This window comes from Mytilus californianus, unplaced genomic scaffold (assembly GCF_021869535.1).
Source record: "Mytilus californianus isolate M0D057914Y unplaced genomic scaffold, xbMytCali1.0.p SCAF_11, whole genome shotgun sequence".
Classification (NCBI taxonomy): domain Eukaryota; kingdom Metazoa; phylum Mollusca; class Bivalvia; order Mytilida; family Mytilidae; genus Mytilus; species Mytilus californianus.
Window position 1 is genome coordinate 73521044 of NW_026262593.1, and position 13578 is coordinate 73534621.

The 13578-nt window shown below is 33.5% G+C and overlaps 2 protein-coding genes across 6 annotated transcripts in view; both read right to left on the reverse strand.

The window, feature by feature from the left end:
* LOC127720668 (protein polyglycylase TTLL10-like) overlaps positions 1-13578 on the reverse strand; it is a 170451-nt gene that overhangs the window by 95568 nt on the left and 61305 nt on the right. The window lies entirely within an intron of this gene.
* The window catches only part of LOC127720678 (uncharacterized), a 79986-nt gene that overhangs the window by 27926 nt on the left and 38482 nt on the right, over positions 1-13578 (reverse strand). For both annotated transcript variants that reach the window (XM_052227399.1, XM_052227397.1), the window contains 2 exons: positions 10374-10580; positions 2389-2578 (listed from right to left, as the gene is read on the reverse strand). In XM_052227399.1, coding sequence (XP_052083359.1) covers positions 2389-2578; positions 10374-10580 — 397 coding nt within the window. The remainder of the gene's footprint in view (positions 1-2388; positions 2579-10373; positions 10581-13578) is intronic.

A 13578-nucleotide genomic window follows, 5' to 3' on the forward strand; every position in this document is an offset into this window, starting at 1 on the left:
TTTTTCATTGTGATTGCAGGAAATATTGTTAAAAAATAATGATATGCAAGTTTGAATAGGATAATGCTGTAAACAAATAACGGTATCAAAATCTAAAATGCGATTTTTTTATTTTTTTTTGTGAGATCTATCATTCTATCCTGTAACAATTTTTGCAAAAAAAAAAAAAAACATTTCTGAATTTTCGGTCTTCTATGAGACATTGTTAGAAGTTAGCCATGATAAAATTAGAATAAAAACCGTCTTAAACTTGTGGATTTTTTTATAATCAACGATACAGCTATAAATACAGGTAATTAATCAAAATGTTTAACAGCCGATGGAAAGATGCTTTTTCTGCTGCATAGAAATGACATTGGGACATTTATCAAACTTATCTTTATCTCACTACTTGGTAATTATATTTTGCGGTCAACTGATTAATTAGTTTTAGATAATAGGATCAACACATCAGAACCAGCAAAAACATTTATCATCTTTGAAACAAAACCCTAAGTACTTTTAAGAGGATCTTGTACGACACAAACCTTCTTTGATCAAAAACAAGTGCTCTTACATCTATTTTTATTCTGATCTTACGAAATGTGAAAAAAAATCTTCAGAACAGTAAAATATGAGCTGCTTCGGATAGAAATCGACCTCATGCAAATGAATATCAATACATCGGTTAACTTATTTGAAAAAGTCTCTATGCAAAATATGTAACTGTTTGAAAATTGAATTAATAAAAGATCCCTACATACAGACAAACAATCATCTTTTATTTCGTATTTGAATGTTTCAAAATGTATCAAAGTCTTATACATGTACATGTATACGTGCATTTGCAGAGGTCAATTTCTATTCCGACACAGCTCATATTACATGTATTATGATGTTGTACCAACATTTCCTCCAAAATCAATTCAGATGTACGTTTTGGTGGGATTCATGTTGCTCAGTCTTTAGTTTTCTATGTTTTGTTTTATGTACTACTGTATAACTTTTTTTTTTTTTTTTTTTATTTGTTTTTTTTATTGCCATGGCATTGTCAGTTAAGAAACAGTTTATGGCAGCTGTAGATTTTATTTTATTTAACCATGGGTTGGGCATTTATATTCAATTATCTGGACTGATTTGTTTATTTTGAATCAGAATAGAAATAACCGTATTGTATTCAAAATATTCTGAAAAATTCAAATACAAGATCCAAAATGCTGTTAACTACTTAACTACCTGATGGTTTAGGATATATGAGAAACCAGGAAAATCAAAAGGTCAGACAAAGAAGATGTACAGATATTTAAAGAAAAGATTTTTTTTGTAATTCAAAAACTATTTCTCTTATTCCAAATGTTAAAAAGAAATCTTTTCTTTATATTTTCTAACATCTCCTTTGTCCATTGAATTCAATTTGAGATTTCATAGAATAAAATCTACCTTACAAAATTTCATCAAAGTAAATGAAAACCAAAGAACAAAGGCAGGAAGTAATTTATAAAAAAGGTTTTACAAAATTGTCCATTCTAATCACTAACAAAAGAAAACTAATACTTCATCACGACTGGAAGTTCATAAGGTAAGCCTTCATTAAGGGATAGTGAGAAATCAAACGGACCTTCAATTTAATCAAACGCACCAACTCTTTGATCTATTCTAATCAATACAAAATCTTCATTAGCCATGCATCATATACACAAATGATCATAGATAAATTTCTTTTACAGCATCATCGGCATCAGGTACATAAATAAACTCTTATAATAACATCTTACGGCATGTTAACATTTTAAAAAGACGAGGCCACTGAAGTCTATGGTTGATATTTGATTAACAGTAATGAGCTTAGATGAAGATACAAATATTTATTGCCATTAAAAGTCTAAATGTAAGGAACTTATGACAAGATAACTCTAGTTATGTGCCATACATTTCAATGTCTTAATGAAAACAACAGAAACGGATAAAAACTGACTAACGAATACAATATAATTAATTGATGTGACCACTACTTTCTTTTGTTCAAAGTAAATTTCATTTGTTACTCAGAAATTCCATCATAATTGCATTGTTTTAAAGAAAACTTGTCATTCAGAAAAAGATTGCCAGGACAGCCCCTTTACACCCAGTCTCTCAAAATCCCACTTGTCCTAAGAGTGTAACTAGTGTAAATTGGTTCAGCCTATTTGGTTCAGTCTATTGATAAATTGGTTCAGACTAGTGAAAATTGGTTCAGACTAGTAAAATTGCTTCAGGGTAGTGGAAATTGGTTCAGCCTAGTGAAAATTGGTTCAGGCTAGTGAAAATTGGTTGACTAGTGAGAATTGGTTCAGGTTAGTGAAAAATTTCAAAAATATGGTTTAATGAGTTCTATTTCCCCAAACTGTTCTCCACCATCAATGTACCCACCTTTTACAGATTCCCTTTAACCATGTGTCTATAGACCTGAAGTGGTAAACTGTATTGCTAAAACTTTTAGCCTCAAATTTATAATGGTCCCAGATCTGGACCTTGCCATTGTTCCATCGAGCACCAATAGTCTTGGGTCCGCTTCCTAACCAGATTTCTACATGGGTCATGAAATGCTTCTGGTTTGTGGCTGAAAAAAATCAAAAAATCTTTACAATATTACAGAAAACTACTATAATTAAAGCTCTTAAGTGTCCAAAACCTTTTATCAAGATAAAATTAGTAAATTTTGCTAATTAATATAATCTAAAGACGTCATCATGGAATAGAAGTTCCTTTATAATACTTGTTCCAAATGGAAAAAAAATATAATTCTGGAATATTATAAGGGGTACCCAACACTTTGAATAAAATAGATTTGGCTCATTCAATATTCATAAAATTTTGACAAAAAATATTTACTTCGACCTGTTGACAAAATTTCAAGAAATTTGAACCACACAATTGACAGGAATAATTTTATTAGATATATAGCAGTTTTGACACACACTTAATTTTGATAATTGAGAAGCTTGATTTCTCTTGACTTGTATACTGTGAATTCATTTATTTTCGTGGGTACCAATTTTCGTGGATTGAGAAAAACTCACACTTTCGTGGATATTTAATTTCGTGGTTTTACCATAGTCTGCATACAGGCCAATGGAAAATTTGGAATTCCTTGAACATTTAAATTCGTGGTTTACCTGTACCCACGAAATCCACGAAAATTGGTATCCAACGAAAAATAATGAATCCACAGTAGTATGCGATTAAAACATTCAGTTGATTTTTAAGGAGATAACTCCCTAAGGTGTTCGGTACCCCCCTAAGGTATTTGTTCCCAAGGGAATAAAGGATATACAATATTTGTTCTAAAAGAAACAGATATTATAACATTGTTAATAACAAAGTTTCCAAGGAACTGTTAGAAGGAACAAGTTTACGTCAACACAAATATCTGTCCATAAATGGTTGGCCTCCAGATGGCTTTTTGGTTGTTTGTGTAGGTTGTTGTCTTACTGAAGTATAGAGTTCCATAGTTCATGTAGTTCTTGAAAAGTGGTGGTCTGAAGATCCTGACTTGAAAAGTGGTGGTCTGAAGATCCTGTTTTGAAAAGTGGTGGTCTGAAGATCCTGTTTTGAAAAGTGGTGGTCTGAAGATCCTGACAACCAAAATTTGGCAAAAAAACGACACAATTTTGGTATTTTGCAAATAATAATGAGGATTTCTTCAAGGACCACCAAGGAAAAAAGACTTTGGAGAACTTTGGTGTTCTAGCTAGGATTTTAGAACAGAGAAACAGGTGAAAACAGACAACTTTTAATAGATTTTAATAAATCAATAAACTGTTAACACAGAGATCTGTCTTGCCATTTTGTTTTTCAATGGTAAAATAAAATAGCATTACTTTAACATGAAAGTTAAGCAAAATATTCAAAGTCAATGAACCATGACTGAAGGTACAGGGCCAAAAAATCTACATGGAAATGAGATGTACCAATGCTAATACAACTGCATACAATATATCATTTGACCTACAACAAGTGGTCCCCCATAAACTGACCTAATCACACATACACATTGTTGATGCCGCCACAGCCGCTGCCGCCAACACCAGAAACAGCATACCTATGTCTCGCTTTTTGACTCTGTTAAGGCAAGACAAAAACTGAATTAAATGAATGATTAATGTATTTTTGCTGGATTTAAAGTATTTCGGGAGATGTACAAAGCTTTTCCAGAAGTTAAAGCTACTCATTTGCTTTGAAAAGTATTCATTTTCCTTCAGGAAACAAAAATGCACAGAAAAGGACTATAAATACAGACTGGTGCACAGAAAGGGCAGAGGGGTGCACAGAAAGGGCAAAGGGGACCATAAAAAGAGCAGAGGGGACCACAGAAAGGGCAGAGGGGACCACAGAAAGGGCAGAGGGGAGCATAGAAAGGGCAGAGGGGACCACAGAAAAGGCAGAGGGGACCACAGAAAGGGCAGAGGGGACCACAGAAAGTGCAGAGGGGAGCACAGAATGGACAGAGGGGAGCACAGAAAGTGAAGAGGGGAGCACAGAAAAGGCAGAGGGGAGCACAGAAAGGGCAGAGGAGACCACAAAAAGGGTAGAGGGGAGCACAAAAAGGGCAGAGGGTAGCACATATAGTGCAGAGGGGAGCTGTGCTCTCTATTTTGGACTTCCTAGAACACTTACATAATTTCCTTTTTTTGGCCTAAAATTATCATCACTTTTGAAGTAGCTAGATAAATCATTGTTGTATGAAACAGCTTGAACAAACGTCTTGTTATAATGGCAAAACATGCAGGTGTTACATACTTTTATGTTAGATGACAAAATCATTTGTTTTATGAAATGGACATTACATGTAATCTGTCCCATTTACAGGTGGGCTAAATTCCCAAACAGAACATGTATGAAATTAACTACTTTTGTTTTCTCTATAGGGTTTTTTACCTAGGCTCTCGGTCATTAAACTGTACTCAGAGTACAAAACTTGGGCCTGAACCACAAAATCCAGTTTTTTGATTGGTTGAATTCTGAGTAGGAGTCTCTGAGTAGGAGTCACCGCAAGGCCAGACTTTGGACAAGATTTGGGCTGACTTAGAGTTCATAATAAGGTATGCACACATTGACTGTATATAGTCCCTAAGGGTTGTTGTTGGGTTGCTATCTCATTAAAGTTATCAACACATTCAGCCCAATTTCCCCTACCCCTTTCATATCATCTTTCCTTTATCATTCCCTCTACCCCTTCCATATCATCTTTCCTTTATCATTCCCTCTACCCCTTTCATATCATCTTTCTTTTATCATTCCCCCTACCCCTTCCATATCATCTTTCCTTTATCATTCCCTCTACCCCTTTCATATCATCTTTCTTTTATCATTTCCCCTACCCCTTCCATATCATCTTTCCTTTATCATTCCCTCTACCCCTTTCATATCATCTTTCTTTTATCATTCCCCCTACCCCTTTCATATCATCTTTCTTTTATCATTCCCTCTACCCTTTTCATATCATCTTTCTTTTATCATTCCCCCTACCCCTTTCATATCATCTTTCTTTTATCATTCCCTCTACCCTTTTCATATCATCTTTCTTTTATCATTCCCCCTACCCCTTCCATATCACAATTCTTTTATCATTTCCGCAACCCCTTTCATATCATCTTTCTTTTATCATTTCCCCTACCTCTTTCACATAACTTTTCTTTTATTATTTCCCCTACCCCTTTCATATCATCTCTCTTTTATCATTCCCCCTACCCCTTTCATATCATCTTTCTTTTATCATTCCCCCTACCCCTTTCATATCATCTTTCCTTTATCATTTCCCCTACCGCTTTCATATCACCTTTCTTTTATCATTTCCCCTACCCCTTTCATATCATCTCTCTTTTACCATTTCCTCTACCCCTTTCATATCATCTTTCTTTTATCATTTCCCCTATTCCTTTCCTAACATCTTTCTTTTATCATTTCCCCTACCCCTTTCATATCATCTTTTTATCATTTCCCCTACCCCTTTTATATCATCTCTCGTTTACCATTTCCCCTATTCCTTTCCTATCATCTTTCCTTTATCATTTCCCCTACCCCTTTCATATCATCTTTCTTTTATCATTTCCCCTACCCCTTTCATATCATCTTTCCTTTATCATTTCCCCTACCCCTTTCATATCATCTTTCTTTTATCATTTCCCCTACCCCTTTCATATCATCTTTCTTTTACCATTTCCCCTACCCCTTTCATATCATCTTTCCTTTATCATTTCCCCTACCCCTTTCATATCATCTTTCTTTTACCATTTCCCCTACCCCTTTCATATCATCTTTCTTTTATCATTTCCCCTACCCCTTTCATATCATCTTTCTTTTATCATTCCCCCTACCCCTTCCATATCATCTTTCCTTTTATCATTTCCTCTACAACTTCCATATCATACAACATATATATTAGTCACAAGTTATGGGCCAAGACATGTGTTCATAAAACAAATGAGTTTCCATGAACCTAAATACGGACGACATTAATTACGAGTATGACAATCCAAAATAAATATGCACTAAGAATAGAGGTGATGTTTCCTAAAATTAATTTAAAGTGTAAACATAATAGGTTTGTTTTGGGTTCGTTCTTATACTGTTGTCTTGACATTGTCATTTAAATGTTTTAAGTTATGAATGACAAAGTTGGACAAAGAAGTAAACAAAAAATTATAATATAAGTAACTAATAAAACAGTTGCTGCTAATCTGTAATTAGATCTTTGAATATTGTTTTTGTTGGTATAAATATTGATTTTATTATCAGTAAATTAAAATCATACTAAATAGTTTTGTTTTTTTACACATATGCACTTTAACAGTACTACAATCTGTTGATAGCTTTATTTCTGCATTACACAAGGTCGTGATTTTCTCTGACTGTTAATGACATCTTTGCACTAAATCCATTGGATGTTGGATGTGTATTGATTGATATTTTAGTCTTAGATACATGATTTTTTTTTTATTTGTTGTAAATGGCTTTGAACTAGTTGTCGGTAACTGTTTGCCAATGAGACAACTCTCCATCAAAGACCAAATTTGGTAGAAGGTTTAGCAACTATAGGTCACTACAGTGTACGGCCTCCAACAATGAGCAAAACCCATACCATATAGCTAACTATAAAAGGCCTCAAGATGACAAAGTAATACAATTCAACAAGAGAAAGCTAACGGTCTGATTTAAGTACAAAACAATTAAAGAAAAACAAATACGATATACAACAACAACAAAAATTCTGGATCAGAATTGTATTCATTCCTTTAGTTACTATTTCTGTAAATTAATTTCATGGGATGCAATTTTGAACAATACCAGATCAGTATGAAAAACCATCAGTTCTAAATAAAAGACTAAAGCAAAACTAAAGAAAAGGAGTAAAGCCAGTTACCCCAATAAACAGCCCTGTGAAGGTGTATTTTCAAAACTTCAATTGTTTGCCTTCATCTAAATGTATCATTTTTTAATGTAATTAAATTGCTGCTGAACTGATGCCTAGCTCCCAAAAGGAGTAGGGGCATTAAGGCCTGGTTTTGACCAAAGAAAATAAAGTTTTTGAGAACTATTTCAAATTTTCACATAATATTTGGAAATGCATAAATTCAAGAAATTTAAATGAATTTCATCAGATTTTTGATGCTATGACGTCACAATTATGTCATAAAAGGCTCCAATTTCATGAAACCAAAGAAAACTGTTTAGTTTATGCAGTTTTCCTTCATTATTTCCTTTGAGGAAACATTGTGCGCAAGCAAGAAACAACAAAATAATTTAAGAGATGCTTTATTATAACTATTGGCATATTCTAATCAAATATAAAGTTGTTTCTTGGGTGTGCACATACTTTTCCAATCTAATACTGACCAAAAGGTTGACGTAAAACAAGGAAAGTCATGAAATTTTACAAAATACATTTTGTCATAGTTTGTTACCATGTTCATAGGCTGATCCAGGGGGTGCCCTGGGGGCCCGGGCCCCCCTTTTCGTTGGAAAAATTTAGTTGATTATATAGGGAATCACTGAAGCATGACTGTAACGGGCCCCCTCTTATGGCAGTCAGTAGGCCCCTTATAAAAAGTTCTGGATCCGCCACTGATGTTACTTGTTAAATGTGAAAATTGTTTTTATTTTCTGAACACCTTGAACCTTAGTGTACCTTGGACAAAGTGATGAATATGTGAGGTAACTTTTCAATTTGAACTAATATTTGGGCCAAATAAGGGCCTGATTGCCCATACTCCTTTCGTTTTAGTAGAGTTCCCTAATGGATGTCTGCTTAGCTGCTCTGTTTTAAAATAACAAGCCTTTTTAAAGACTGTGATAAACTGATAGTTTATAAATAACTTAAAAAGAAGAAAAAATGACAGGTCTGTATCCTTTTTTTAGTGATATATATGATCCAACTGAAAATTTGGTGGGAAATGATTCTCTCTTGATTTTTCATACATTTAACATTGGCACTTATTTCTTTCAAAAACTATGAAAAAATAACAAGAATTGTTTCAGATTTTCAAAAATGGCTTTTTATCTATATGTCATAAAATTATGAAAAGAAAAGTAGGGGCTAGCAGGCAAAAGTTTTACTGGCACTTTATGGATGAAGGTAAAGGATTCCGAATATCTGACGAAAAGTCCAAAACAAGAGTAGTGAACATCCATAAGTTGTAATAAAAGTTGCAGTTTGCTTTAAAAGTGTTGTTGTCAATTCAGCGGTATTTTTGAATGTATAATAAGAAATAAATGGGGAATGTGTCCATATACATGGGACACAGATGATGCCCCGCTTGCATATAATGTTATAAAGGGACATAACTCAAGAACAAAAAAAGTGACGCTACCCACATTTGTACTTGATCACAGTTTTGTGGTAATAAGCATTGTGTATAAGTTTCATAACATTTGGTTGAGGCAAACTAAAGTTAGAGAATGGAAACCAATTTTGGGATATATGTACGTACAGACGGACAAGGGTAAAACTTAATGCCCCTCCGCTACAGCAGGGGCATAAAAATACATATTTATGTTTCATATGTTTCTAATATATTAGTCTAAAATAGGAATATAGATATAAGAAGATGTGGTATGAGTGCCAATGAGACGACTCTCCATCCAAGTAAAAATTTATAAAAGTAAACCATTATAGGTCACAGTACGGTCTTCAACACGGAGCCTTGGCTCACACCGAACAGTAAGCTATAAAGGGCCCCAAAAAATTACTAGTGTAAAACCATTCAAACCGGAAAACCAACGGTCTAATCTATATAAAAAACGTGAAAAGAGAAACACTTATGAACCACATCAACAAACGACAACTACTGAACATCAGACTATATTCCATTTTTAGAAATTTATCACCTTCAAAAGAAAATTAATCCCTAACTCTACTTAACTTTTTTTATCCAAAAATTTTGTAAACCACCATTTAAATTTTTAAATTTAAAGTTGTTCATGTTTACATATACCGCTTTACAAAGAATTTTCGCTGACTTTTTAACTTAATAATCCCACTTCTCTGTGTGTGGTGACATTAAATAAATGCTTCTATAATTTGGTTTAAAATTCTCTTTTGGTGAATTTAACCCATTGAAATACATGCATGTTTGACCTCATTTTATCGTTTCTCATTACATTGTGCTCTATAGGCCAAGATACGGCATAATAAATAGTTCAGCTACAGAGAGTAAACCATGTCTTGTATTACAAATTTTTGCCATTTTAACAGCTTAAATGATGAAATATTTAAATTAAATTTTTGACAATTATTTAATAGTCCTCATGGGCTGTCCCACAGATCATTTAAATATTGCATTTCATTTAGTTTTATTTTAAGACTCAAAATATGACTTGGAATGCACAATTCCCAAAGAGTATGAAAACCAAAATAGTTTAAATGTAAAATAACCAGCTTTCACCACTTTTAAAACTTCAAGTTGAAGAAAAGGTTTCAAAGATATGAAGATCAAGATTTTGTAACTGAGGGTATCAACTGACTGAGTAATCACCCTTCATTATTTACCTGTTCAGACTCAGCAGTTTTATGTCCCCACCCTCCATACCATTGGAGATTCCCCACAGCATACTCATTTTAAAGATATGTTCTAGATATTGACACAAGATCTCCTTTCTTGAGCTTCACATCTTTCCCTGACTCTACAGTATTATGCTTCCCACAGCGTTTTTCCAGAAGAGCCCTTGATAACTTTAAGGTTACAATAGGTTCCCAGCATGAACATAAGATATCACATCTTTTCATACTTTACATTTTGTGTCACTGCCCCCCTTCCCCTTCCCTCCTTTATCAAATGTGATCCAACTTGGACATACCTTTTTGTGTTAGTCGACCCCTCCCTCTTACCAAAGGAAATCCCAATGGGCATACTTACATTTAGGATTAACGTAGGTCCCAGACATGAACACAAGATCTCCGGGCTTCATATCTTTCTCGGATTCTACAATGTGTGGCAGTGTGTCGTACATGTAGGCCTGGTTCCATGGTCCTATAACAAAGCCAAAGTCTTTAGCCAAGTCTCGTACCACTTGTCTAACCAGACCACAACAGTCTAGAAATAGTTTTGAACTGTACTCATCAGCTGAAAATAAAATTCATTGAGTTTAATTTTACATTAATATAAAAATAAGAAGATGTGGTATGATTGCCAATGAGACAACTATCCACCAGAGTTCAATTGAAGTGGAAATCTGTTAAAGTAGTTACAATGTATACAGCCACTGTACTGCCTTCAACAATGAAATTCACCAAACCATATAGTCGGCTTGCCCACTTTAAAAGGCCCAGACAAACAACATCAATAGATATAGGAAGATGTGGTATGAGTACCAATGAGACAACTCTCAAGTCTATTTTGTTTGATTGCTTAAAACTAATACATTCATTATTATTCATGTGGGATACCAACTTTCGTGGATTTTGCTGAACATCACAGGTGAACCACGAAATTAAATGTTCAACTAATGGCAAATTTCCTATAGTCTGATAAGCAGACTTTGGCAAAACCACGAAATCAAATATCCACGTAAATGCAAGTTTTTCTCAATCCACAAAAATTGGTACCCACGAAAATAAATGAATCCACAGTAGACTCATTATTATTCATGGGGCCTAAATTAATATATTGTTTGTTTCCCTAATCCCGACCCTGCCAAGCAGGTGCGGGTAGGTAGGTAGGTCATGTAGGTAGGGAAATAATTTTATTTTTCCAAAAAGCTTGAACATTTTCGGATGATCCGGCAAGCCTGAAAATTGGAAATGAATAAAATAATACTTGACTAAGTTTTGACAATAAAATTTTATGATTAGGACCATTTTTGCAGGGTCGGTCGGGATTGGGGAAACAAACAATATTTTATTTTCGGCCTGGGATACCAATTTCATGGATTTTTTGGTACAGGTGTATCAGGAAATGAGTGCTCAACAATGTACAAAATTTTCTATTGGCTTGTATGCAAACTACCATAAACAATTTTTTTTACTGGAATGGGGATAGGCAGACTAACGGACAGATGTACAGACCAGAAAACTCAATGCTCCTCTACTATCTTATGCTGGGCATAAAAACTGATGTAGATTGCTAATACTATTACAATACAGTCCTGAGGTCAAATTCACATGGACAGGAGGAAAACTATGACATATTTCACCTTAGTAAGGATGTACTTGCGTGAAAATAAAAAAATCTAGAATTTAAAATTGATACTATAAGTCAGAAGAGCATTAGTAAAGGAAAAAAATAAACTAAAAATATTGATAGGTTATGGAGCTCCTTTTCAAAATATATAATTTTTTTCAATAGTGGGAAAAGGCTGACTCGGACTTTTACCTTATATTTGCATTGGTATTATTTGGGTCTCAAATCGAAAGAAAAAAAAAACTAGAATCTGCTTAAATTTGGTAAATGACCTTTTATGAGCTATTGAAGTTTTATATGAAAAGGAAAATGGGTGTTATGGGGCAAAATATTTTACCCTGTATCGTAGGAAAAAACCCAAGGAGTCCGAACATCTGACAAAAATTCCTAAACCTGACCTAAGTACAATATTAACTGGCTCATTTTAACATAACTTCTCATCATGTGTTGTTAATTTTCTCACAGATGTGAATTTATAGAATATTTTCATGCTTGGGTGTCAAAAGTGGGATCCAATTTTTTTTTTAATTTTTCATATTCTTCTCTGAAAAAGGGAAACTTATGGAAAGATGGATGTGGAAAATGACTGGACTGTCTGATTTAGAGCCTGACTCACATTGTGACTCATGTCAGACAAAAAATTCTTATGAGTCAACCAAATATACAAGTCATGAACATTTCAGAATAACTTTTAACAATCAATTCTAGTTGTAGGATTTTTTTGTGAAAAGAGCCCAAGAAATCCAAAATTTGGAGCTGTTTTGGTATCTTAGAATATACTGTAGATTCATTATTATTTGTTGGATACCAATTTTCGTGGATTTCGTGGGTACAGGTGAACCACAAAATTAAATGTTCAACGAAGTACAAATTTTCTATAGGCTTGTATGGAGACTTTGACAGCAAAACCACGAAATTAAATATCCACAAACATTTAAGTTTTCCTCAATTCACGAAAATTGGTACCCACGAAAGTAAATGAATCGACTGTATGTATAGTTACCTATGGTTGTTAACTTCTGTGTCATTTTGTCTCTGGTGGAGAGTTGTTCTCATACCACATCTTCTTATTTTTTTATGGCTTATTCATGTGTTTAACATAGCTAATTACATTTTGGTAAAAAGCGACATTTTACCTGGGGGTTATATATTAAGTAGGTTTAATTTTTTAATTTTCACAAGCTGAGTATATTTATTTTTATAGGTTATAAGGTAAAAGGTTTTTAATCATTGCTCAACGATCACAAACTGATGAACTGCTGTGAACTTCATTAGATAAAAAAAAAAAAACGATCACAAATAAATAACCGCTACTTAATCTTTCCTTAAATAAATTTGATCCGAGTTAATTGTTTACCACACGGATTCTAATATATATCATTATTCATCATCCAAAATGTCAATTAATGGAGATATATTGACATAAATACTTCAAAAAATCTTCAATAAACCCAAATTAATCCTAATTGTTAATTGTGAAATCTTGTAAGTTTCACACTTGCCAATTTCGTAGTTGAAATCCCTTAAGAGGAAATCTTGTTATCTTCCTTTGAAGTTTGTCTGTACTTCATTTATATCACCACCAAATCCATTTCCTTAATGGAAGAAATTTATAAAGAAGTTTTATGTCTTAAAATAAAACCCATTAAAATTTTATGGTGTCTATCTGTTTTTTTTCTACCTTTATTTCACAATTAACAAAAGGTGCTCCCCCTTTTTTTTACAATTTACAAAAGGTGCTCTCCCTTTTTTCACAATTTACAAAAGGTGCTCCCCCTTTTTTTCACAATTTACAAAAGGTGCTCCCCCTTTTTTTCACAATTTACAAAAGGTGCTCCCCCTATTTTTCACAAATTACAAAAGGTGTTCCCCTTTTTTTCACAATTTACAAAAGGTTAACTTCCTCCTTTTTTTGTTTGAAATAAATTAAGATCCTAATTGA